Below are 23,154 nucleotides of genomic sequence, written 5' to 3' on the forward strand. Positions count from 1 at the left end.
AAATATCTAGATTCTGAAGACTACGGTAGAAATGTAGTTTTATAGACTAGCAAATGAATAGCCAACCATCAAGGTAAGTGTGTGTAGTTTCTGTCCGACCAACATAAAAGTCGGAATGATGATCGTCCTAATAGTGTTGGCCTCTGGAGATAGGTATATGTACAATACATCCTGGCCTAAAGTATCACATAACTCTACACGTTTCCCAAAGTGGATTGACAAATGATCCTTTGAACCTCCGAGACCAAGATAAAGAGCCCATAACATAGTGTTAGATCATCACTAGTCACCAGTCTAAACATGGGCTCTAAGATGGTCTTGGAAGGGATATTCAAGTGAACATCATACAAACTGTGGCCTTGTATTTGAAAGTGCTGGAATGTTTGTAAATACGACAAAAAAGCCATCCCTGCCTTCAAGACTCGCCCGTAGAGCATTAGGTATCTCATGATATTTAGAGTGCATAGCGGTAACACGGACGTCCTTGGACGATTCAATATTTTCCTGCCTATCCGCCTCACGTTGGTTATGTAGGTCGTGAAAAGTCAGACCGGCACAACAATTGTCCCAACCAATAGAGGAACGATCCTCCACTCCAAGAGAAAGATAGTCAACGTGAAGGAGAACATGTTCTTCCGACCAAGGCACACGCGTACGCACACGCATCCACCCATCCATCCATCCATGCGCGTTTGGGCTAGAACTACTGTCCATAATAGCGCCCTGCGCTCCAATTGTTATCCTTAGTGCTCCACAAAAGACCTTGGTTGACGGTTGTACCGTAGACCCGATTTGCCCTGGTGGCCGAAAAGGCCAAGTTGGGTCTTTTCTGTCTGACTAACCCAGATCAATACCACAAGCAGCACTTTTTTTCCTTCCTGGCAGCATGTTGCTCTGCAAGGAAAGGGATAATGTCGACAAAGACTTTCTCTGTTCGACGAAGGCTCGGTTGGGTCTTGGTGTTATTTGATTGCCATGAACCAGACTGGACTAGAGAGCGAGAAGTCTTTCCTTCGTTGCCTCCGTCTTCTTCCAAGTAAGAGAAAGTAAGAGGAAGTGTGCCTGCCACCCACGATCCTCTGTGAAGGGGAGCAAACCCCCAGTCACGACGAAGAGCCGCCGGGGATGACTTGGGGAGCCCTTTTCCTCGGCGTTCGCATTGGACCTTGAAGGGAAGAGAGTTTTCTTTACTTCTTTCAGTAAGGGCCTTATTAGCTGACAGAAGCGCTAGGCTCTGGTGGGCAGTGCGGCGTGTGGACTCAAGGCTGGATGGAGTCAGTGGACGACGGGTAGAACCGACAGTGCCGCAGCTGTGCTTAGTTATTCTTGTACTCCCAAAGAGGTCCAGGATGAGGTGAAAGTGCGAGAGTATTGGTGGACAAGGAGTGTTGTTATATCGTTGAAAGTTTTAGTTTATTGTTGTATAGCCACAATACACCCCACCATGCTCTAGTGACATGCTTCTACGTAGGTCTTAGTGATTTGGGAATGCGAGTGCTTGATGAAAAAAAATGACATTACTTACTTCGTTAGCGAGAGCAATGCTTGGTCATGTTGGTGGTGCTGATCAAATGCGATTGTATTCATGGATTTTAACGCAAATATAATGCACAATGTGCATTATGGCACGCATCCCACCACCCGTAACCCCAATCCCACGAGACAAGGTCCTCGAGTCGGTTCTGCCGTGTCTGTCGTGCCTGGCCGAGCAGTCGGTCGAGTTCCAGGGGGAGGGGGAGGCAGCAGCGGCGGCGGCGGCGGTGGAGGGGGTGGGGGAGAAAATGGCCCTCCTCAAGAAGTCATCTTTCATCCCGCTCTTTTCGGGCCAGCTGCAATTTCTCCCGCGGGTGGACATCCGGGGGTTAGCACGGGTGGTGGGAGAGGTTTTGGTGGGTCTTCACCAATACCATCGCGTCCCAGTGTTCCAAATGTTATGCCCCGACCAATACAAAATTTGAAAGGGCCTGTCCCTTTGCACTATGGAAGTCAAGGCCATTTTGGAGGGCACCCTCCTCCACCTCCACTCCCACAGCCTGACCCTTTTGTGGAGGAGCAGATGGAAATCTTGGCCGACAAAGTTGAAGGGTTGGAGGGGGAGTTGCGATACGCTTGGCGGGCTTTGGATGTTTTGAGTCAAGAGTACGTCAAAATGTGGCAACGATTGGAAAAAATGGAAGGGCTTTTATCGGAACAGCAAAGCGTCATCACCCAACTCATTGACTTGTACTCGGTCGATAGCTCTGACAACGCGGATGGGAAAAGTGGTATGGTGTCTCCGACATCTGGAATTTGTTCCATGCACAGCCGAACGATTCCAGATGAGAATTTCTACAAAGCTTTGAACGCTGCACACGAAGATGCCAATGCTGACATGTGCCTGGCGTTAAGTGCGAGCCAAAGCATCGACGATTTTGTCAGTCCAGATGTCCTTTCTAAACCAGCAATTAACCAAAAGGGTCAATTCCCTGACTACCATTCCGTACACTCATTTGATGCAAAGAAAGGCAAAAGAAACAGCCGAACTCGAATTCGCCATGGAAGTCAAGGATCGCCCGATGATTCTGATGAGGCCAAATCCGTTACGTCAAGTGTACGATCGTCTCAGAGTGCCTCGACTGTGAACTCAGATGATGTCGGTGATTTTCCTATCCCCAGTGATCTCAGCCCAGGCTATGATAATATAACCCCACCATCGTTGAAGCAAGAGCCGACGATACTCAAAGACAAGAATGTCAAGAAGAAACGCTCCAAAGTAGAAAAAGTTGCGGACCACCCACCATTATCAGGAGGTTTCAGGGGAGCCGAGAAACGTGAGAACAAGTGCAAGCCATCTCCCGAGAAGAGCTCTCTGTCATCGACGGCTAAGCATACTGAGAAAATAAAAAACAACCGGGATTTGAATCAGTCCTCTTCAAAGAGCGACGGTGGCGAGAGCCCTCTTACTCTGATAGGAGGTAAATACTCGTTTTCATTGGCTGTTGAAGGGGACACTGTTTCCAGCAGTGAGGCTGTGTTAATGCCGCCACACAAGGGAGCGGGGAACATGGGCTCGCCTGGGGTCTCTAATGGAAAACCATTGTTTCAAACTGTGCAGACGGCCATGAAACCCATGGTTGATGTGGAGAAATCAAAACCGAAGGAAAAGATGATCAAATCCAGCAAACGGCCTCAGCCCAATACCCCAGACTCCAAGCCATCAAAACCAGACAGCATTCAGGCTGAGCATTCTTTGGGACAAAAAGATGCTCCTCCTTCCGTCAGGAGCAACGACGTGGATAAGCTTGTGGATAAGAAGAAGAGCATAGTTGAACAAAAGCGCAAAGAAAATAATCAGCAGGAAGAACCACCAGGCACCAAACATTCACAAGTTGCAGCAACATCAAAGCCTCCGAAAGAGAAGAAACTGCCCAGCCAGGGAATTCTACCTAAAGTTCTCTCTGTCATTCCAAGTGCACTTGTTAGTGAAACCCAAGAACAACTAAAAGCAAGGAAATTGTCCCTGAAAGAGAAGCGAAAACTGCGAGCAGTGCGAGAACTAAATCCCAGGGAGCTTGATCTGGGCGTTGGAGAGCAAAGCCAGGATCCTTCGATTCTATATCCACTAGAGGAAGACCCTCGCCCCGATGATCCCCATCCTCCGCCAAAGCAAAAGCATCAGCCGTCACAAAAACAACAACAGCAGCAGCAACAACAACAACAACAACAACAACAATCCCAGGGGCTTAACTCAGGACAACTTCAGCCTCACACTGCCAATAACCTGCCAACTTCAGTCTCTGCTAATAGTAAGAAATTGGATTCAAGTGAATCTGACCACAGCATAAGATCTGATCCAATCTTAAGCCCCAGGGGTGAACAAGATGGTTCTTCAGGGAACACTTGCTCAGACTCTCCAAACAATGGTCATATTCAGCTGAAATCAGTTCCGTCTAGGGAATTCGCTGTGTCTCGAGCTCTCGGAAAATACCGCCAAAAGCAGCAACAAAAAAGTACCAGTAGCAACTCAGACTCCCAAGAGGAGTTAGATATCGCTACCCCCACTGCCCCGAAAGAAGTTGTGATTACTCCCGAGAGTAAGGATCAAGCTGGTCCAGAGGTATTGAACGCGCCGGCCGAAGACCGTCCTGAATCTCCTTACGAGGTGGCAAGGCGAAGATCTAGCCAAAAAGAAGCCGACATTGAGGCCACACTCAAGAATCTTGATGCCAAGCTAGCAGAAATAGAGGGATCCACGAAGCAAGTGGTCAAGAAGTATGGTTCGGAGGAAAAGCCGAACACTTCCAAAGACGCTAGTTTGATTAAGAGTGGAGCAAAAGAAACCGAAGGTGAACACTCTAAGGGTACAGCATCCAATGGCACCTGTAAAAAGATTGCCGGCTCCAAACGGCAGAGCACTGAAGAAAGTATTGATTCAGAGGATGAATGGTTCCAATATGAGCTCCGCCAATTGGAAAACATGGAGTTTGAAGAGAAGGCTCAGCAAATCAAGCCCAATGATGTTGTGATGAAACAAATGGAGGCGGTTGTGAAGCAATTGAAGGCCACAGTTCCGTACATTACCAAAGAGGAGTGTGACGAAATTGAGTCTGAAAGGAAGCAAAGGCAAAGCGCTCTCACGGGCAAACCTTCTTCTTCGTCGGAAGATGAGGATGATGAATTCATTCCCACTCCTCCGTCTGACAATGAAGTAAGGGCAAAGAGGATAGCGAAATCCGCCATGATGCGTTTTGAAAGCTCCGATGTTGACGACGGTGATGATGATGATGATGATGAGGAGGAGGAGGCTGATAATGGACACTATGGTGGGAACAAAAACGGTTTCGGACACAAATTTGTCATCAAGACAAAAGATAAAAGTGGCAGTGATAGTTCGAGTCCAAAGGCGAAACTTCTTCCAGCGCATAGTAGCTCTGACGATTCGGATGCCACTCAATCTGGGCCCGACTCCTACGGCGAAGATAGCGTCGACGACGTTGAAGAAATTGAAACGCTTGATGATGATGATGACCAAGACCGAGAGCAAGTTAAGGAAGAGGAAGAAGAAAATATAGACGAAATTGTCCAAGCCATCCAGGCCACTTCCCCTAAGAAGAAGGAGCTCGTCGTACAATCAAGCCCTCATATGAATAATGCTCCGGAAGCAGAAGAAGCGAATCGAGTGGCGGAAATCAAAGTGCCATTGCCATCACAAACAGCTCCAGCTCCCAAGGCAAAAATGGCTCCCTTGCCAATTCAACAAGCTGCCAAACCAAGTAGTGGCGAAGGATGTGTGTCAAATGCTCCTCCTTCCCAGCAACCGAGAGGCCCGTTAAGAATGGGGCCTCCGCCAAAGAGGCAAACTCCTTCGCCAAAGGGGAATTCTCCCCCTAAAGTGTCGCCTTCTGATTCTATCCATCACGGTTCAACGCCTCGTGGCACCCCGCCGAGAAAGTCACCTTCCACGCCACCTAAAAAAGAGTCGGCGAGTGACAAGTCACCCAATAAGGACACTGACAGGGAAGGAAGCACTCCAGGATCAGGTCGAACCACACCCCCTGGTGGAAGCAAGGAGAGTTTGAGCAGCATTGCGAGTTCCAAACGAAGTGTGCCAAGCCATCACAGCAAGTCAAGTTCATCCTCCACGAGATCGAGGGAAAGTAATTCCATTAGTAAGGCCACTTCTGATAAATCCTCTGACAAAGAGAAGGACGAGGAAGAGGAAGAAGAAGAGGACGAAGGCGAGAAGGAAGAGCTGTTCGTCGAGCCTGACGTAGACGTTGATTACTTGAACCAAGACAATTCAGGGTTCCCAGATGCAAGCACCTATGAGGACAACGACTATGGCGGATACTACGATGCCAACGGAGAATGGGTGGAGGCAGGTGGATATTATGACGAAAACGGGGATTGGGTGGAAACTGGCGGGTATTACGATGAAAATGGAGAATACGTCGAATACTCGGGATATTATGACGATAACGGGGAATGGGTTGATGTTGATCCGCCCGTCAACTACTATGAGGCAGAGCAAGCATATAATGAAGATCCCGGAGGTGGGATTCCTCCAGATCCGGGAGAAGAGCCTCCAATCGGCCAAGAATACAATGCAAATTCGCATCCTTTTTTAGCGGTCGCGGGGGTGGCTGCGTCGACAGAGGAAATAGTTGATGAACACCACGACTATTTGATTCCCCAGACTTCTCTGTCGGGGCAGACCACTCCCAGGACCCAAAGCAACTCATTAATTAATCATGGCTATGAGCATGAGGAGGACCACACTGAAGGAGAAATGGACAACTATGAAGAGGAGGATGACGACGACGAGGAGGAAGAGGAGGCTAAGGAACACCACCATCTTGAGGACAATCTCGAGGTGAACTCTCAAAGCGAGGATCCTACTGAACTGCATGATGACGAGCAAGAACATGACGAAGATCAGGAGTCAGATAGTACTTTAGGTGAGAAGGGCTTGCCTGATGAACGGATAACAGATTCAGAAGAGGAAGACAAAGAAGAAGAGGAAGAACTTAGTGACGAGGAAAAGGTGCCCTCCTTGATCGCCAACGGCCATGCTCATGCCGACGACTTGAGTCCTGTGAGTGGAAAGTCTGCACAGTCAGAGAAGAGCAAAAAGTCCATTTCGGACGGACAGCAAAACGATTTGAAAAATGTGTCTGGGGATATGAAAGATATACAAGAAAGTGAAATAGGTGATCCAGCCGTGCAGGAACGTCTGGCCACTATTCTAGCTAAAAAAGCCGCCAAAACGGGTGCCAATGGAAGTCGATGGGAAGCCTTAGGCCAAACACTGAAGAATCGGAAGGCTGATCTCCTAGAATTGGTAAAGTAAACAAAAATATGTCTTTCCAATGATTCTATTTCTGATTTGTCTCCTGAAATGTGGAAGCATTTGCTTTCTTATCTTCTTGCAGTGCCGACACATTTATTTTTCTTTTGGTGCTAATGGCACTACGGTATTCTAAATGTGGTATAAAGAAAGCTTAGTGACAAAATGCCAATGAGCTTTGATTTAGCACAAAAGGCTCACGTGCTCTTAAGCATTGCATTTTTAGCTTTTAGCGTAATCAGGACGCCTTTTAATCAGAAAAGTTTCCTTACGAGGTTACGGGCTTTGAAAAAAAGTTTTAGACGTAAAGTATGTTTAATATCTGCTAAGAGTAAGTCCGACAGAATGATTCTAAAAACTTTGTCTTTCCAACTGTAACCTTAATGCCACAAGTACATTTTCTTTGTTTTGTATGAGAATTGGCTATTCATGATGATGAATGAATAACTCAAACCATAACCTACTCCAAAGACCTCACCATTATGACTGATTGACGTTGTACTTTGTCCCAAACTTGTTACTAAACCATTGAACATGCTGTTACTGATAACTGGCTTTGAAAGGTCTTTAGATTTAAAGATGATTTTCACTCCATAGAATTCCAGAATGCATGTCTCCTCCTCACCCTCTTTAGACTAGTATTATAATCCTTCTTTACCATCGAATCCGTTTACGAATTTTACTCTAATGACTACCTCTCCCTCCAATTGTAGGAAAAACGTACGGATGGACGGGCAAGCAAGTAAGTACCCATGTCGACAGGTTTTAATTTTTGGAGCCCAATAACAGAGTTTCATAACCTCGTCATTTCCAGACCTGGAGCCGATAATCCGTTTTTCAAGGATATTGACTCCATGGATGAATACCGCCCTCGACGCAAATCGATTCCTCTTGTGTCTGAGCTCGTAAGATGATCTTCACCTAGATTCATTGTACAATTCAAAAATAAAGCTAAACATTTTCTTCTTCCACTATTTGTAGGTTCTCAAGGTGAGTGAAGACAGATTTATGATTTTCAAAATGCTATTTTTCAGCAAAAAAAAAAATAAAAAATCAAGCCTTAGCGCAAATCTTATGAGTCTTGGGGACCAGTAGATTTTGATTCCCCCGAGGCATTTGTCATTTAAAATGGAATGGATAGGATTCACACAAATGATCAAAATATGCCCTTGGAGATTCCTTTCCATTACGTATAGTGTTCATTGGTCATATCAGTATGGAATGTGTCAAAAGAAATGGATCACCCATGGTTCATTGATAAAATTTGGATGTGCAATCATAATGATAAACGTGATTGTGAATATTTTCGCATTTCTGCCTTTCAATCCCTCTAGACGTCGAGCTCATTCTTTTGCATACACGGATGGACCTCACTTAGAACTTAGCATTTCAATGTGCTTTTCAAGAGACTCGAAATTGCAGCAATGGAAAACTTTTGAATTATCTGATTTATGAATGTCAATTGAAATTGAAGTATGGTAAAATGGTGGCGCTTATACAGCTTTAGACTTGGTCCGAAAAGAAATTATTATTCTAAGGCATATTGATTTAGCAATCAATGGCGACCTTTTAGTATGCGAATCAACATTAACCTTTTGGTTTATCACATCCATGCCAAACTGAACAAGTTAGGACATCTGAACATTGTAGGCTGTCGATTTTTTTCTCAACACTCTACGTATATTGCTTATACTTTCCACAGACCATGGCCGCCAAACGGAATGCTACTGGACTGGCATCAGCCATGCCCCGGCAAAGCTTAAACGACGAGGAACTGGTAAGTAACCAACCCGCCCAGATCACCGACCACACCAGAAGATTAACACTCGTACCGTATTTGGCGTCTCTTGGGTTGTATTTCAGAAAATGCACGTCTACCGAAAGACGCTACAAGCCTTGATCTACCCAATTTCGAGCACCACACCGCACAACTTTGTGCTCTGGAGTGCCACATCCCCCACATACTGCTACGAATGCGAGGGCTTATTGTGGGGCATCGCCCGTCAAGGAGTCCGATGCACGGAATGTGGAGTGAAATGTCATGAAAAGTGCAAGGATCTCCTGAACGCCGACTGCCTGCAACGTAAGTTCTCGTAGCACCATCCGCCATAGTACAGTAGCAAGTAAGCTCGTTGGCTGGTTACTGTGCTGGCTTGCTGGTTGGTGTTCTTCGCTGGAAAGAACCTCTTTTGTACGATGAGACTATTGGCCATTGCAAATAGCAGAGTGGTTTCAATGGGATGTCTTTTCTCTTTTTGTGGGTTTTTGAGAGGAGAAACATTTTGTCTTAAATTCAGTGCTTTCCGTTTCCGTTGGCTATTTTATTTCTTTTCAATTGCCACGTTTAACCAGAGGAAAACGTACTTCGGTTATTAAAGATTGGCCAACATGTTCTTGGGGCTTTTCGTATGTCAGAGAGAGCCATTTTGTCTTGCTCATGTGGTAACTAACAGAGGCATTTATAGCATTGCCACTCAAAAAGGGTGGTGTTGGGTTAGTTTGGCGTTAGATCCTTTGTAATACAAAACTTACAGTTCATTGGACTAATTTGACAAATGAATTTGAATTTTTTTCCAAGGGGTTTTCTAACAGTTACAAGGAATGCAATTACCAGTACTATTAAAATGAAATGTTAAATTTCGTCTATTTTTATTTTTTTGATGTTATTTGTTTATGATATTTGGTCTACCAAAGAATTTGAGTTGACAGACCGAGCTAGTCTTTGAATATAAAGTTGGTCTGGAATCCTAATTCAAAATTGGTCCAAGTCTGAATTGAAAGATGCTACCGGACCAATAAGGCTTTCGTACTCCCCACGAATATTAGAGGGAAGTCAGTAATTGAGCAATATTCATTCAACGATCCGCTTGCTTTATTTGTTCAATAACTGAGTCACTCCTGCAAGGAGAGTCCCCACGATTGAGCTGATGTTTCATTTTCCTTTGTGTTCGTCTAGGATCTCTTGAAACTTCGGTCAAACACAAAGGTAAATAAAGGTAGAATCGTGTTGCGACGAAATCACGTGCCAAACTGTGTACAAAACTCTCTCTATCGTACAATAGAGAGAGACAGTCACTAGGCATTCCAAGACAATAATATCGGGCTGATGGTTGTAGGTTGTTTCACACAAAGAACCAGTCGCATTGTGAACACATAGAATTTGAACGGCTTTAGGCAAAAGTTAAATCCTAGTATACTCGTGTTTCGTCTCTCCTTTTGATTCTTGTGAGAATTGGAAGTGAGAAATTCCGATTGCACCGAGTATGTCCTTCAAATCGGCCCAACGTTACTAGGCGCGAAATTGGAGCACTTACTCATTTGACATTCCGTTGATTTATAATAGTACGAGCAACTTTAAAACTAAGGCGGTTGAATAAGACCAAAATGCGTTTTAAAGACCACCTTTGACAATCTCGCAGTTTTTGTTTTACCAAAACCTAAAGCACAAAACAACAGTTGTCTTGCACTATCAAGTAAGCTCTTAAAATGGTACCCTATTTAGACTGTACGAGGAGTAAGTTAGATAGATACGTTGATAAGCCTGTTGATGCTGTCTAGCTCTTAAAAACCTTCGCAATTTGTCGTGGACCCAAAGAATGAAAAGGTGGAAAGACCGATTTGACCTCATTTTCCTTTTACTTCCGTGCTTTGAACCTTGTCAACTCCGATCTTGCCAATGTCAGCGTAATAGTTAATTTGATATTTCAAGGCCATAAATACGCTGACAACATTGATGAGTCATTGATCGGTGACTAATCTTAGTGTTTTTTTGGTGACTGAGGAACGATTTCACGGGAATATCGAGACTTTCCCTCAGATCTTATATCACTAACAGTCCCAATCATTGGACACAAGTAGTTTTGCACTGGAATTTCCTTCAATTTCCTTCATCAGAATGAAGAGAATATCGACATGACTAATACAACCGGATGGTGATTTGTATTGCTTTTATAAGTATCACCACTACCACTGGTCCTATTTCAATGAATATAATTGATACCAATATTAATCCCGTTTGTTAATGCTATCATGATTAATACAAGTGACTTGTTTTCATCATCTTGTGAGGCCGTCCGTCATCGGATGAAAGCCCTTCAACTTGTGCGGCAATTCACATCTGTCACCCTTAACGTGTTTCTCAATCGAGTCAAAGTCATCACCCGAGAACACATAACAATCTGTAGAGTTTATGTAATTATCTCTTGTTTCTTGCTCCCGTTACTATTTGGTAATTTGGTTAGAATTGGCTACTGTTGAGCCTTTATTCGTACCTCACAGGCCTTGTTCGTCACTCTGCACTGGGATAGTATTACCGATTCCAACCCAAAGAGGACAAACCTCGCGAATCATGTAGATGTGCATTGCATTGACACGATGTACTCGTGTGAAGAAGCGATCAAACCGACATGGTTGTTGGCTTGATCTAACCCGGTCTCAATTGATCACTTGATTGAGCTATACAAAATATTTAACCCGGTTCTCCCACCAGATAATGATCCTGCATTGGTCGATTTTAGGTGCGGCTGAAAAAAGTGCCAAACATGGAGCAGATGACAAAGCCAATGCCATCATTGTGGCCATGAAGGAGCGAATGAAGATCCGCGTGGAGGAGAAGCCTGAAGTGTTTGAGCTCATCCGGTGAGTGAGAAGCAACCGAATTTTACTTTTGAGACCCATGTCACCATTAAGACAAACAAGTAGAGTACTTGCGGGTTTTGGCCTATGCTTAAGGAGCGAACTGCTCCATCCTTCATCACTTAGAATTCAAAGCGTTCGACAACTAGCATCAGAAGTAGTAACTATTATGGTCGAACTTGCCAGGATTTTTCTTTCTGTATCTTTCTCCATTTTGCCACTGGCCTTCGCCCTTTCGTTTCGTTTGCCTGATATGATTATCAATCCCTGAACGTTTGACCATGCTGTATAGTATACAGTATCTTCATTTCATCCATCCATCCTTTCATCCATTCTTCCATCCTTCCATCCTTCCATCCATCCAACCAACCAACCAACCAACCAATCAACCAACCAACCAACCAACCAACCAACCAACCATTCAGGTGCCCTTCCTTGCCTCCGATCCGCCTGGTTCCCTTTTTTCTTGCTCCCTTGCTCCATTCTCCATAATGCATTCTAATGTCAGGAAGGAATGTCTAAAGAATGAATGGGATTAAATTCTTCTCACCCTGAATACAGGGCCTCGTTCCACATACCAGTTAAGATTCAACGGCGAACGATGGACGACACCATAATAAATATTTCACAAGGTGTGAGCAAATGGTCTGCCAAAATAGAGATCACAGGTTGGTTGACTGGTTCTATCTTTCAAAAAAGTCGCTTTGGCACAAAAACCGTGTTACCTAAAGTCATCATTCTCCAAGAAAGAAACAACAGAAACATTGCACTTGAATAATTTCCCTTTTTCCCGGCCTTGTGGAACTTGTCCCATCTCGACAAGTTGGTTGTCGTCATCGTCGTGGTCGTCATGGTCGTCGTGGTCGTGGTCATTATCTTTGTATCGCTCGAAACAATCTCTTGGGACTCTCTTCCTTTTCCGTTAGGTTTCACTCACGAAAAAGAAAATCAAGAAGGACCTTCAAAATGTATTGAAGCAGTTTTGAAGAGAAGCTTATTTCTTTCTTGTTGAAGAACGCCTTAAAATGGACCGGCGTGTTGTTGAATCCGTCGATTGTTCTCCAATTTTCATGAATACGACTCCTGAAAACAATGACACGACAACATATTCTCACTTTCAACTCAATCGTATACCTGAGTCAATACTTGAATGCTCGAAAGTCTATAAATGTATTGAGGTTTATCCATCTTTAGACAACATTTGTCCCAGGCATTCGATTGAAGTTACATAAAGAAAGAACATATGGTCCAAAATAGTCACTTGAAAGTCTGCCAATCCCCTTTTTGAGACGTTCTTGTCTATCCTAACGGACGAGAGAGATTGATGTGAGGACAGATTGATCAGAGGCCAGAGGCCAGAGGCCAGTTTTTTCAAAGCTCGTACCTCCGAGTTGGGCGCTTGGACGTTAACCGGTATGAAAATGCACTCAGCAAAGTGTTGAGCGGATGCTCATTCTGGGTAACGTCCAAGCCTTAACTCAAAGGTACGTCCATTTAAAAAACTGGCCTCTGGACAAACTCAAAGTCACATGCGATTGACTGATTCATATTTCAAAGCCTTGAAAAAAAAAATATTACAATCATACACCTTTTTATGTGCCTAACTTGTATTCAACGAAAATGGGTTTAGCTAGAGGGCTAGTCACTAGCCCTCTAGTTTTAACTACTAGCTTCGCTGATGCCTGAGGCGAGTCTTTCAAACGCTCCTACGTCTGAGTCGGAGCTTGAACGTAACCAAGAATGAGCATCCGCTCACCACTTTGGCTAGTATATTTTCATAGCAGTTAACGCCCAAGCCCGTAACTCCGAGGTACCTTAAAAACTTAAAAAAACAAGCCTTTGAGTGTACAGTTCTTGTTCCCCCAGAGACGTACGGTTCGTAACTGAGGCAAGTTTTTACAAGTCTTACTTCGGAGTTAGGCCCTTGGACGGTACCCAGTATGCAAATGCACTCACTAGGGTGGTGAGAAGATGCCCATTATGAGTAATGCCCAAGATTTGATTCCGAGGTAAGCAGGACTCTTAACAAGCAAGTGCCAGATCTGGCATCCAGAACCTTCATTTTGACGAGACTTGTTAAGCTGTTGCGATTAGTCAATTCCATGATGGCATGCATGAGTTAAGCAATTGCCACTCCTGGTACAATCTTTTCTAAGAGAAAAGATATATATATATATATCCGTCGATTGTTCAATTTTGGAATTTACATCGATTTAAATATATGTTCAAAAAGAAGGACCATTCATGCTCCTTCCAAAGAGTGTCCCACTAAAATCAATGTTTCTTACGGCAATGATGATATAGGCCTGTAAGATTTGAATCAGGTTCCCCGTAAGTCGATATAGTTTTTGAGATCCATTGTGCTCTCGCCCTCGCCTGTTCCTAGATTGATTTTAATGGAATGTTGTATAAACGAAATGGATACAAAATTATCCGGTAATGTCCATCAATCCTCTGGGATCCTTTCAACAATACAATCCATCCAGCTACTATCAAAAATGTGTTGTATATTAATGGAACGAGTTATGCATCTACAAACGGACATTCTACCTTCTACGCTTGTAAACTAACTTTTTGTATTCAGCTCAGTTACAGGGTGGCCAGAAATAACGGCAATTTGACATTGACCATTGAAAAACGAACCGATCAAACATTCAAGAAAAAAATTCACGCCTGTATATTCGAAGCTTGGCCCATGATGGTCCAGCTTTGCAACAACAAACTTTAATTTTAATCATCTCTCACTATCATAGAGACGGGAGTGTATTTCGCCAAGCTCCCGTTACTTGCCTCTACCCGAGAAAAGTAGTGGAATTATAGCGAGTCAGCAGTACGTAACCAATTGTCCTCCCTTGTCAACTGCCATCGAGTTCGTCGTAGTTTGGAGGCTGTGGTGGTCGCAAATAAAGGCTAAATCAAGTGAAACGCTCAGAGCTTATTCTTGGGGAGTTTTTTTCAATACTTTTTTTTGTATGAAATTTCCATGGGTACGTGACTTTGTCTGTAAATACCAAATTAACTTATTGCCCTTGTATCCGACCATCCTGTGCGTGCGTACTTCCACGAATATTGCTATTATTACGTCAACCCCTTGATCAAGTACAGAAGCAGAGACAGAGTGGTTTCTTTTGATCAAATGCCTGACCATTCTGTGTTTGTCACGTCAGTGGTGCCTAGCCCAGTGAGATGCTCGGATCATCTATATGATTGGCCAGAAGTGACGAAAAGAACAGTTCCGTCGTGCCTTTTCTCCTTTCATTTTTATGGGCTGTGAGTGACTGACTGACTTCCGTACGGCGAGTTCAGTTGCCGATTCTTGCTTTTGCCTCTAGAGATGAACCAGAGCTCAGCCTTGAGACCTTTTCCCTGGAAAGCCTAGTGTCAACCTATTGACCATCATTAGTCGGCAGCTGAACCTGCCCATGCTCATTCACTCACTCACTCATTCTCCCACGAATCCAATATTAAACAATGAATGTAACTCTAAGAGTGAATTTAGAAGAAGCATCTCGTTGCGATGCACAAAGCAGAGTTTTTTCGATTGAGGAAATTGGTTTCGCCAGTAAATAAGAGGGTTAGTAAGATGTGTTCATACTGGCCACAGCTCAGAGGGAGAGGGTGTTCACACCATTGTCGTTTTCTGTAGTCAAGGCCTGCGATGTTCATCTTGTACCACCCCTATTTCTTCCGGACCTGACTGATTGTTGGAAATGTTTCCAACGTTATGCTCAATGGTTTTAAACTTTTAATACACCACCCATCGTGTTCATCGATGCCTTTTATCGCATAACAGTTTTAGTTGAATCAGCCGTTGAATGGTTTCGTACATGATTGTGCACATTTCGAGAAATCTCAATTCTGAGCGAGAAGCTGCCATCAATTAACCGAAGGATTGGTTGGTTCAAAGTACATTCACGTAAGGCCGTTTCTGAATAACATGATACTCTTGAACAAGACTATCGCTTATTGTATCTTCGTTCCAATTTGATCAATTGATCGATTGATTGATTAATCAATCAATCAACCAACCAACTAACCAACCAACCAATCAGTCAGGGTCCCTTGTCCCCTCCTCCACTTGGATTTGATTTATCTTGTCCTCTCACCAATGTAACTCCGTTTCAAGCTCAATTGTACGGATAAACAAAACTAAATGTTGTTGTGACTTTGTGTTCTTTATTTCTTCTTTTGCCGATCTAGAACCACCTTTGATGTAAAGGCCGATACACATTTGGATTTGATGCACCAGGCCGAGCAGGCTGTCCTTGATGGAACTTCCAAATGGTCTTGTAAGATCGCTAGCACAGGTGGGTTAGATAGAATGCTCATGCTCTCTTTCGTTTTTTTCTCTTTCTCTTTTTCTATCATCAATTACGAACAATGGAAAACTAGGTGTAATAATTTGATGTTGTCTGATATGGTCCTGTGCTTATGATCCCAGTATTCACTTCCTCTTCGAAAATGGAAAAAAAAGCTCAGGCGTGCTCGTTACCTGTTCCTGAATTTGAATCCCCTAGATACCCAAAACAATTAGTCACAAAGGATTCAACTCCCCGGGAACCATTTTTGGTGTGTTCCCTCAATTTGCATTCGGTATTCAAAATACAAAGAGGCAATGTGATTAGTAGCTTTATGGCCCAATATCTGCTGTGCGTCGTTCAATGTTCAATGTTTCACACAGAACACAAACAACAACAGACTTTCCGCTAACTGAATGTCATTTCATATTTTGGAGCAGTACGGTTTCAAGAAATGCGAAGAGATTTTTCCCTACAATACGAACGTATTGTACCCATTTCAATGAAAAATGCCTTTGATTTGATGATTTGCTGAGCAAGTTTTTCACCAAAAGAAGGACTAGGTTTTATGGCTCACTTTTTTTCACGAAAGAAGTGTGTCTGGAAACCTGGTGCTCAACCCACCCACCATGCTTTACTGGTTTCATTGAGAATGGATGGTAATTTGATTTGTTTTGCGATAGTGATCTGCGCTCAAGGCCTCATCGCCAAGGATAAGACGGGAACCTCGGACCCTTATGTGACGGTACAAGTGGGGAAATCCAAGAAACGAACCAAAACCGTTCCTAAAGAACTTAATCCAGAATGGAACGAAAAATTCTACTTGTAAGTATCGTCATTGGCCGTTTCCCGAAATGTACCGTATACTATGTAAGTTTTGGACACATCGTAGTCAACTTCAAGGTCGGGTTAAACCCAAGAAACGTCATCCAATTCTAGAATTGGGCAACGATAGGGCCTTTAAGGCCGCTCGACCAAGCACGATCGACTACATGTCTTCTATTACTTCTGCCAATGAAGACTGTCTTTTCCATCCCCCCACGTTCTCAGGGTTCCTGGAGAACGACCTTTAGATTTTCATTGAATCCGACGTACAATTAAGTCTCCCTGTACGTTGGTATGTAGATGAGCGATGGCTTTTAGGTTGGAAAGACTTTGATAGTGTACCACAGACATATTTTTTTCCTTTAGATTTTCTTTCTCAAGTTCTTGCTCGGGTGGTACTCTCAGGGAGATTAATGGCAAGAAAAATGTCTCGATTCGTTGTTGATTGCCACCATTGGCCTGGCTCTTCTGTGGCACCATTATCAAGCTCAATTGATTAGACCTAGCTGGAGCTCTTATTTGAACAAAGGTTCATATCATCCAATTTCCTTCAATAGCTACTATTAGCTTTCTCTCAATGGGTCCACACACATTTCCACTTTCTTCTTAGCCTCCCCTAGATCTCAGATCTCAGTTCTTTGCTCTCAGATCCTAGTCCGACTTCGCAGTCTAATTGGTTATATTGACCGTTGATTTGTTTATATGGAAAAACACTGTTCGATAGAAATGAGGGAAGAGTGTGTGGGGGTGGTGACAGGGGAAAAAGTAATCAGACATTATAGTAGTCAATTTTTAGAAATATACTTTATCTTCTCCAAATTCCGATGCTCCTTTTCATTGCTAGAGTGTACCGTACTGATTTAAGATTCATCGTGAAAGCAAATCCGTTGTAGGCATTCAGAATAACGTCAATTCATTGTAAGCAATGCCAGGGATAGGAAGAGAAGTCTTGTCGTTTGGCTTAGTCTACATATTCATGGCTGATTCGATTCTTCCCATAGCGAGTGCCACAACTCTTCGGATCGAATCAAGGTTCGAGTGTGGGACGAAGACAACGATTTGAAGTCCAAACTACGGCAGAAACTAACCCGAGAGTCGGATGATTTCCTCGGCCAGACCATCATTGAGGTTCGAACCCTCTCGGGTGAGATGGACGTGTGGTATAATCTGGAGAAGCGTTCGGACAAGAGTTCCGTCTCAGGTTCGATCCGACTGCAAATCAGTGTGGAAATCAAGGGCGAGGAAAAGGTACGCTCTCACCCCATGCCAAACGATTGCTACAAAATGAGTCATCAATGCCAACTTTGACCATTCCCATCGTTGTTGTCCTTTTCCACGCATGTGGTTTTTTTCCCAATGTTGCTTCGTGCCACTATTCTGAGCTGATTTTGCTCTGACTTTCAGGTGGCTCCCTATCACGTCCAATACACGTGCTTGCATGAAAACCTCTTCCACTATTTGTGCGAGCAGAACGGGGGCGATGTGAAGTTGCCCGAGGCCCACGGAGAAGATGCTTGGAAGATCTATTTCGAAGGACCTCAGCAGGAAATCATTGACGAGTTTGCTCTTCGTTACGGGATTGAATCGATCTTCCAAGCCATGACGTAAGTATCCGACTCTTAATCTTGAATCACTTACTCCAATGGCTAGGGTACTTACTACGAAATGTGGTGGGAGAATCTGCAACCTAAATAAGACGTTTAATATGTGTTCCGTTTGATCTGTTTCAGTCATTTTCACTGCCTTTCGTCCAAGTACCTGTGTCCTGGTGTGCCCGCCCAAATGAGCACATTGCTTGCCAATATCAATGCTTTCTATGCTCACACAACCGCCACCAACAACGTATCAGCTTCAGATCGGTTTTCAGCCTCCAATTTTGGGGTAAGTTCCACTCGGCCCTTTATGAAGCGCATGAAGCACACTGAAAAGGGATGGTCACAATTTATGGTTCCAGAAGTATCACGGGTTGAGGTTCGGCTTAATGTACTCATATTTGGGTCGTTCTTTGCTTCTTGTTCCTTTTGGTAGCCTTGGCTACTTATTCCTTGATTACGGTTCTATTAGATCTCCCGTGCATTTCGAGAGGAAAATGTCATCGTATGTGTAAATATGATTACCCTTTCAGAAAGATAAGTTTATCCGACTGTTGGACACCCTCCACAATTCCTTGCGAATTGACTTGTCCATGTATCGAAACAACTTCCCGGCTTCCAGTCCAGAAAAGCTTCAGGACCTCAAGGCTACTGTGGACTTGCTCACCAGTATTACGTTCTTCAGAATGAAAGTAAGTTCCATTTACTACGTACAGTAGTACATTATTTCTTCTACTTGAAGCTCCACGCCTTTTTAGGCATTTCCTATGCTGGTACCTTTTAATCACTTAGTCAACAGATTCCTGGATAGCCCCTTTAGGGTTAAGGAAGAAATGATCATGACATTTGAAGTCGTAGCCATCCTGAGGAAGGAAATATGATGATATGTTTCCTTCGGCGGCGTGAGATCAGCTTATCGATTTTTGGAGCTGGATTGTAAGAGCCAACGAACCTTTTCTGATCATTGGCATGCCATCAGATAATCATTTTTCCAGTCTAGAATGATATTGCTTTTTCCCCTAATTTCCCAGTCCTTGTAATAGCTCTCTCTCTCTCTCTTGCTCTCCCAATCCTTGTCTCTTGGTTGTTGTGATGAGAGGTCCAGATATACTCTACATACTCACAGTACGTAGTACGTACGTACAGCAATGCAGCGATGAAGGAACAGATATATATAGAGAGAGAGACCCCCATTTAGAGGCTACGCAAACAGTCCAAGCAGGTCTTGTTTAAACTATGAAAACATGATGTGGTTGGAACTGGTTGTTGAAATGATCCAGCTTTCCGGAGCTCCATCGATTGATTGTCCTTTCATTAGTCTAATGAGTGACTGTGCATTGTTCCAGGTTCAAGAGTTGGCGAGTCCTCCGCGAGCCAGCACTGTGGTAAAGGATTGTGTCAAGGCGTGCCTCCGGTCCACCTACCAATTCCTCTTCGAGAACTGCCACGAGTTGTACAACCGAGAGTTTCAGGTAATAATTACCATCCAGTTTGGTTGGTTGGTCGGTCGGTCGGTCCGTTAGGCGTCTTCCACTTCCGCTTTGGCCTCTAATGATCCAGTCGAGCTTGGGCGAGCTTTTCAACAAGAAAACTTGTTTTCATCTCCACTCGCGCTACTACAGTACATACGTACCTTCGAACTGAGTTGCTCATTTCTTGCCAGTGTACTGAGCTCTCTGCATTGAGTCCAGACATGAGCCAAGATACAATGGAGGCATTGAAAACTGTTTTGAAACGAAATAATGAATGCGACTGAGGGCAAAAAAAGTCCATATTTTGAAAGTGCCCATTATTCAATTTCTCTACTGTTGAGCAAGTATTTTGGCCAAAAATATCTGTTCAACAACTTGTACCTTCCCATTTCGAAACAACCGAAGTTTTTCAAGAAGCTCAAGAGGTCATGTTGTTTACACTCATTTTTTGAGAATCAAACACATGGCGTGAGGAATTTTTGGCATGTCTTTGGTTATGTAACGTGGTTTTACTATAAAATTACTTTGTATTGAGACATTCTCTTTCAAAATGTGTGTGCGCATACTTTTAGCTTTTTCCCAAAAGATCACACCTTCTTGTCATTCTATTGGTCTGAGATTACGGTCAAGTTCTTGTTTTCCTTGATGACCAGGCAATCCAGAGCGCTGGATGGTGAAAATGCAATATAAATTCAAATTTCCCTGAATCTCAAATTACGGAGGTACGTACATGGGTAGAGAGAGACAGAATGAATACATCTCTCGAAAGCCTTGCTTTGCCCATCGGATGGAAACGAGCAAAATGTGACGCCCTTTCGTTTGGAGTTGTACATAGTTCAAGTTTATTTTGGGTTGAAAGTAATGCAACTCTCATTGACAGAATAGAGTACTGTCGAAGACCCGGTTTAAAAGGTTTAAACATATGTTGGTCGAGAATTGAACGTTACTTGGCAAAAATGAGCGCATCTGTTCTAGTTATAAGCACATTACATTTCTGATCCTCGCTTTTTTTCCAAAGGAACCCGGTGGAAACGATCCAACCAAGAAAGACACTGAGGAAGGGGGTCCTCGCAAGGACGACCTGGAATTTTGGCACAAACTCATCGCACTCATCACTTCTGTTATCGAAGAGGACAAGAACAGCTATGGTCCGGTGTTGAACCAGTTTCCCCAAGAGCTTAACATTGGTCACGTAAGCTATGTCATCTGAGTAATCGCTAAATATTCAAAGGTTTCAAAACTTCAGTGAACATCATGTTTCATTCACTACCATGTGTGTCGAACTGATTGCAGCTGAATCCAAACCCTAGTTGATCCATATTGTAGTTCTTTTGTGTTTGGTTTCAACAAATCAGGCGACATTCATAATCTACGGATCCCAAGTGTTGACGGAAGACATACATGTAGGTCTGCGTTTGTCTTTGCAGCTTTCGGCCGCCACAATTTGGAATCTCTTTGCCATGGATATGAAGTATGCTCTGGAGGACCACGCCCACGAGCGCCTCTGCAAAAGCTCGACCTACTTAAACTGCCATTTTAGAGTGAAATGGCTTTACAAAACATATGTGTCACATGTTCCACCGTACAAGGGCCAGGTTCCGGAATATCCAGCGTAAGTTATGGAACTGCCATACTAGATAGATGACGCCGCCAATCGCAATATATTTGCTCAAGGATTCCACGTTCATTCATTCCATTTGGGTGAATTTGCATTTCCAGATGGTTCGAGCCGTTCGTTCTTCAATGGTTGGGTGAAAATGACGAAGTGTCTCTTGAATTTCTGCACAGTGCCTATGCTCGGGATAAAAAAGACAAGGTGGGTGAGATCCACGATGGTGGAAGGGTTGGGTAGTTTGTCCTGGAAAGAAAGATCTTTGAAACACGACGACTAAACCCACTTACCCTGGTATCACCATTCTTTGTTTCCAGTTCCAAAAGAATACCGAGCATTCGAACTTTTCAAATTCGGTGGTGGATGTTTTCACGCAACTTACTCAATGCTTCGAGGTGCTGCAAAAGTTAGAATGTCAAGATCCAGAGATCTGGAAGCGATATATGAAACGATTTGCCAAAACTGTGGTCAAAGTGCTGACCTCTTACGCCAATCTCCTGAAACAGGACTTTCCGAATCATGTGCGGGATGAGGCCACGGTATGTATCGTACTACTTGTTCTCAAATTCCCTCTGGATCAAGAACTATCTACGTATCGTGTCAAGACTATTTCCCTTGGGTATTCTCTTTCAAGGCTTGTGTTTTGATGAATAATATTCAGCAAACCAGGATTCAACTGGAAAAGACCTACCAGTCCATGGGAGGGCAAGAACTAGAAGAGGACGCCGCCTCGGTCCTCAACCAATTGCAATCCAAACTAAACAAAGATTTGGACGAATTGGCCCAAATATTTGCTGGCAGGTACGTGATCACTAACATTCGTTTTTTCTCTGCAACCTTCTATTTACTACATGAAGGAATTACCGTCGCATCTCTGTTCATAAGTAAGTGCAGAACCCGAATGCATTTGATGACCTATTTCCGATCGCTCACTTTTCAGCTTCAATCGTCGTGTGGACGTGTCTGTGATGGCCATGGGAAAACTCCTGTTCGAGGTCAAAGGTGGAGGTCATGGTCAGGCTATCTCCAAGTCTGAAGTTCAAGCAGCCGCTGATGGCATCTTGCAGCCTCTTATGGACTTATTAGACGGTAGGGAGTAGGGACCTTCCTACAGAGATGGATGGACATTGATCGTCTCTGAGGTGTCTATTAGAATGCACATCTTGTCCGTATTTCAGGTTCTCTGAGCATGTACGCTGAAATCTGTGATAAATCGGTTTTGAAGCGCCTTCTGAAGGAATTGTGGAAGATTGTGATGCGGTCATTGGAGAGAAATATAGTACTTCCACCCATCAATGACAAAGCTGTAAGCACATCTTGATATGATTCCCATGTTGCAATTTTCTTCCACTCCTTATCGTCACCTTTTTTTAGGCTGTGATCAAGAACTTGGCTGGCGATGTGAAGAACATTGCCGAGAAGACAAAGAAAGTTGAAGACGTGACGGGATTTTTCAAGACAAAGTTTAGCGGCAAAGGCGATGTCAAGGACATGCTCAATGTTGTGTCGGTGAGTGAGCGGAGGATATTAAATATCTAACCACTATCCAGGATATTGTCATTCATTGACTCATTCATTCATTCATTCATTCATTCGCCCACCTCTCAGGACATGAAGGAAGGACAAAATCGAAGTTTATCCCCGAAGCAATGTGCCGTGCTTGAGGCTGCTCTGGAGACCATCAAGCAATATTTCCATGCGGGCGGCGTTGGACTCAAGATGAGTTATGTGAACAAATCCGAAGACTTGAAATCCCTTCAACATGCACTCTCGCTTTACACCCAAACAACAGACGCCTTAATCAAGAACTTTGTGGCCACTCAAAACAATCAAGGTAATGAAGGGCTGTGAAATCTTCATCGGGTGTCACTTCATCCATGAGATTGTTTTTCCA

At 43.7% G+C, this 23,154-nt stretch overlaps 1 protein-coding gene across 1 annotated transcript in view; it reads left to right on the forward strand.

Annotated features, from left to right (window-relative positions):
- Positions 1–23,154, forward strand: part of LOC131879576 (uncharacterized) — a 47,888-nt gene that overhangs the window by 22,735 nt on the left and 1,999 nt on the right. Inside the window, exons 14-37 of the mRNA XM_059225934.1 lie at positions 535–652; positions 1,668–6,820; positions 7,540–7,568; positions 7,641–7,731; positions 7,808–7,816; positions 8,529–8,603; positions 8,690–8,909; positions 11,344–11,464; positions 15,662–15,768; positions 16,443–16,584; positions 17,586–17,832; positions 17,989–18,188; positions 18,315–18,465; positions 18,710–18,868; positions 19,523–19,648; positions 20,667–20,840; positions 21,076–21,260; positions 21,368–21,464; positions 21,578–21,799; positions 21,895–22,061; positions 22,201–22,349; positions 22,439–22,566; positions 22,635–22,769; positions 22,869–23,094. Coding sequence (XP_059081917.1) covers positions 535–652; positions 1,668–6,820; positions 7,540–7,568; positions 7,641–7,731; positions 7,808–7,816; positions 8,529–8,603; positions 8,690–8,909; positions 11,344–11,464; positions 15,662–15,768; positions 16,443–16,584; positions 17,586–17,832; positions 17,989–18,188; positions 18,315–18,465; positions 18,710–18,868; positions 19,523–19,648; positions 20,667–20,840; positions 21,076–21,260; positions 21,368–21,464; positions 21,578–21,799; positions 21,895–22,061; positions 22,201–22,349; positions 22,439–22,566; positions 22,635–22,769; positions 22,869–23,094 — 8,431 coding nt within the window. The remainder of the gene's footprint in view (positions 1–534; positions 653–1,667; positions 6,821–7,539; positions 7,569–7,640; positions 7,732–7,807; positions 7,817–8,528; positions 8,604–8,689; positions 8,910–11,343; positions 11,465–15,661; positions 15,769–16,442; positions 16,585–17,585; positions 17,833–17,988; positions 18,189–18,314; positions 18,466–18,709; positions 18,869–19,522; positions 19,649–20,666; positions 20,841–21,075; positions 21,261–21,367; positions 21,465–21,577; positions 21,800–21,894; positions 22,062–22,200; positions 22,350–22,438; positions 22,567–22,634; positions 22,770–22,868; positions 23,095–23,154) is intronic.

Source organism: Tigriopus californicus, chromosome 4 (genome assembly GCF_007210705.1).
Source record: "Tigriopus californicus strain San Diego chromosome 4, Tcal_SD_v2.1, whole genome shotgun sequence".
NCBI classification, from domain to species: Eukaryota; Metazoa; Arthropoda; class Copepoda; order Harpacticoida; family Harpacticidae; genus Tigriopus; species Tigriopus californicus.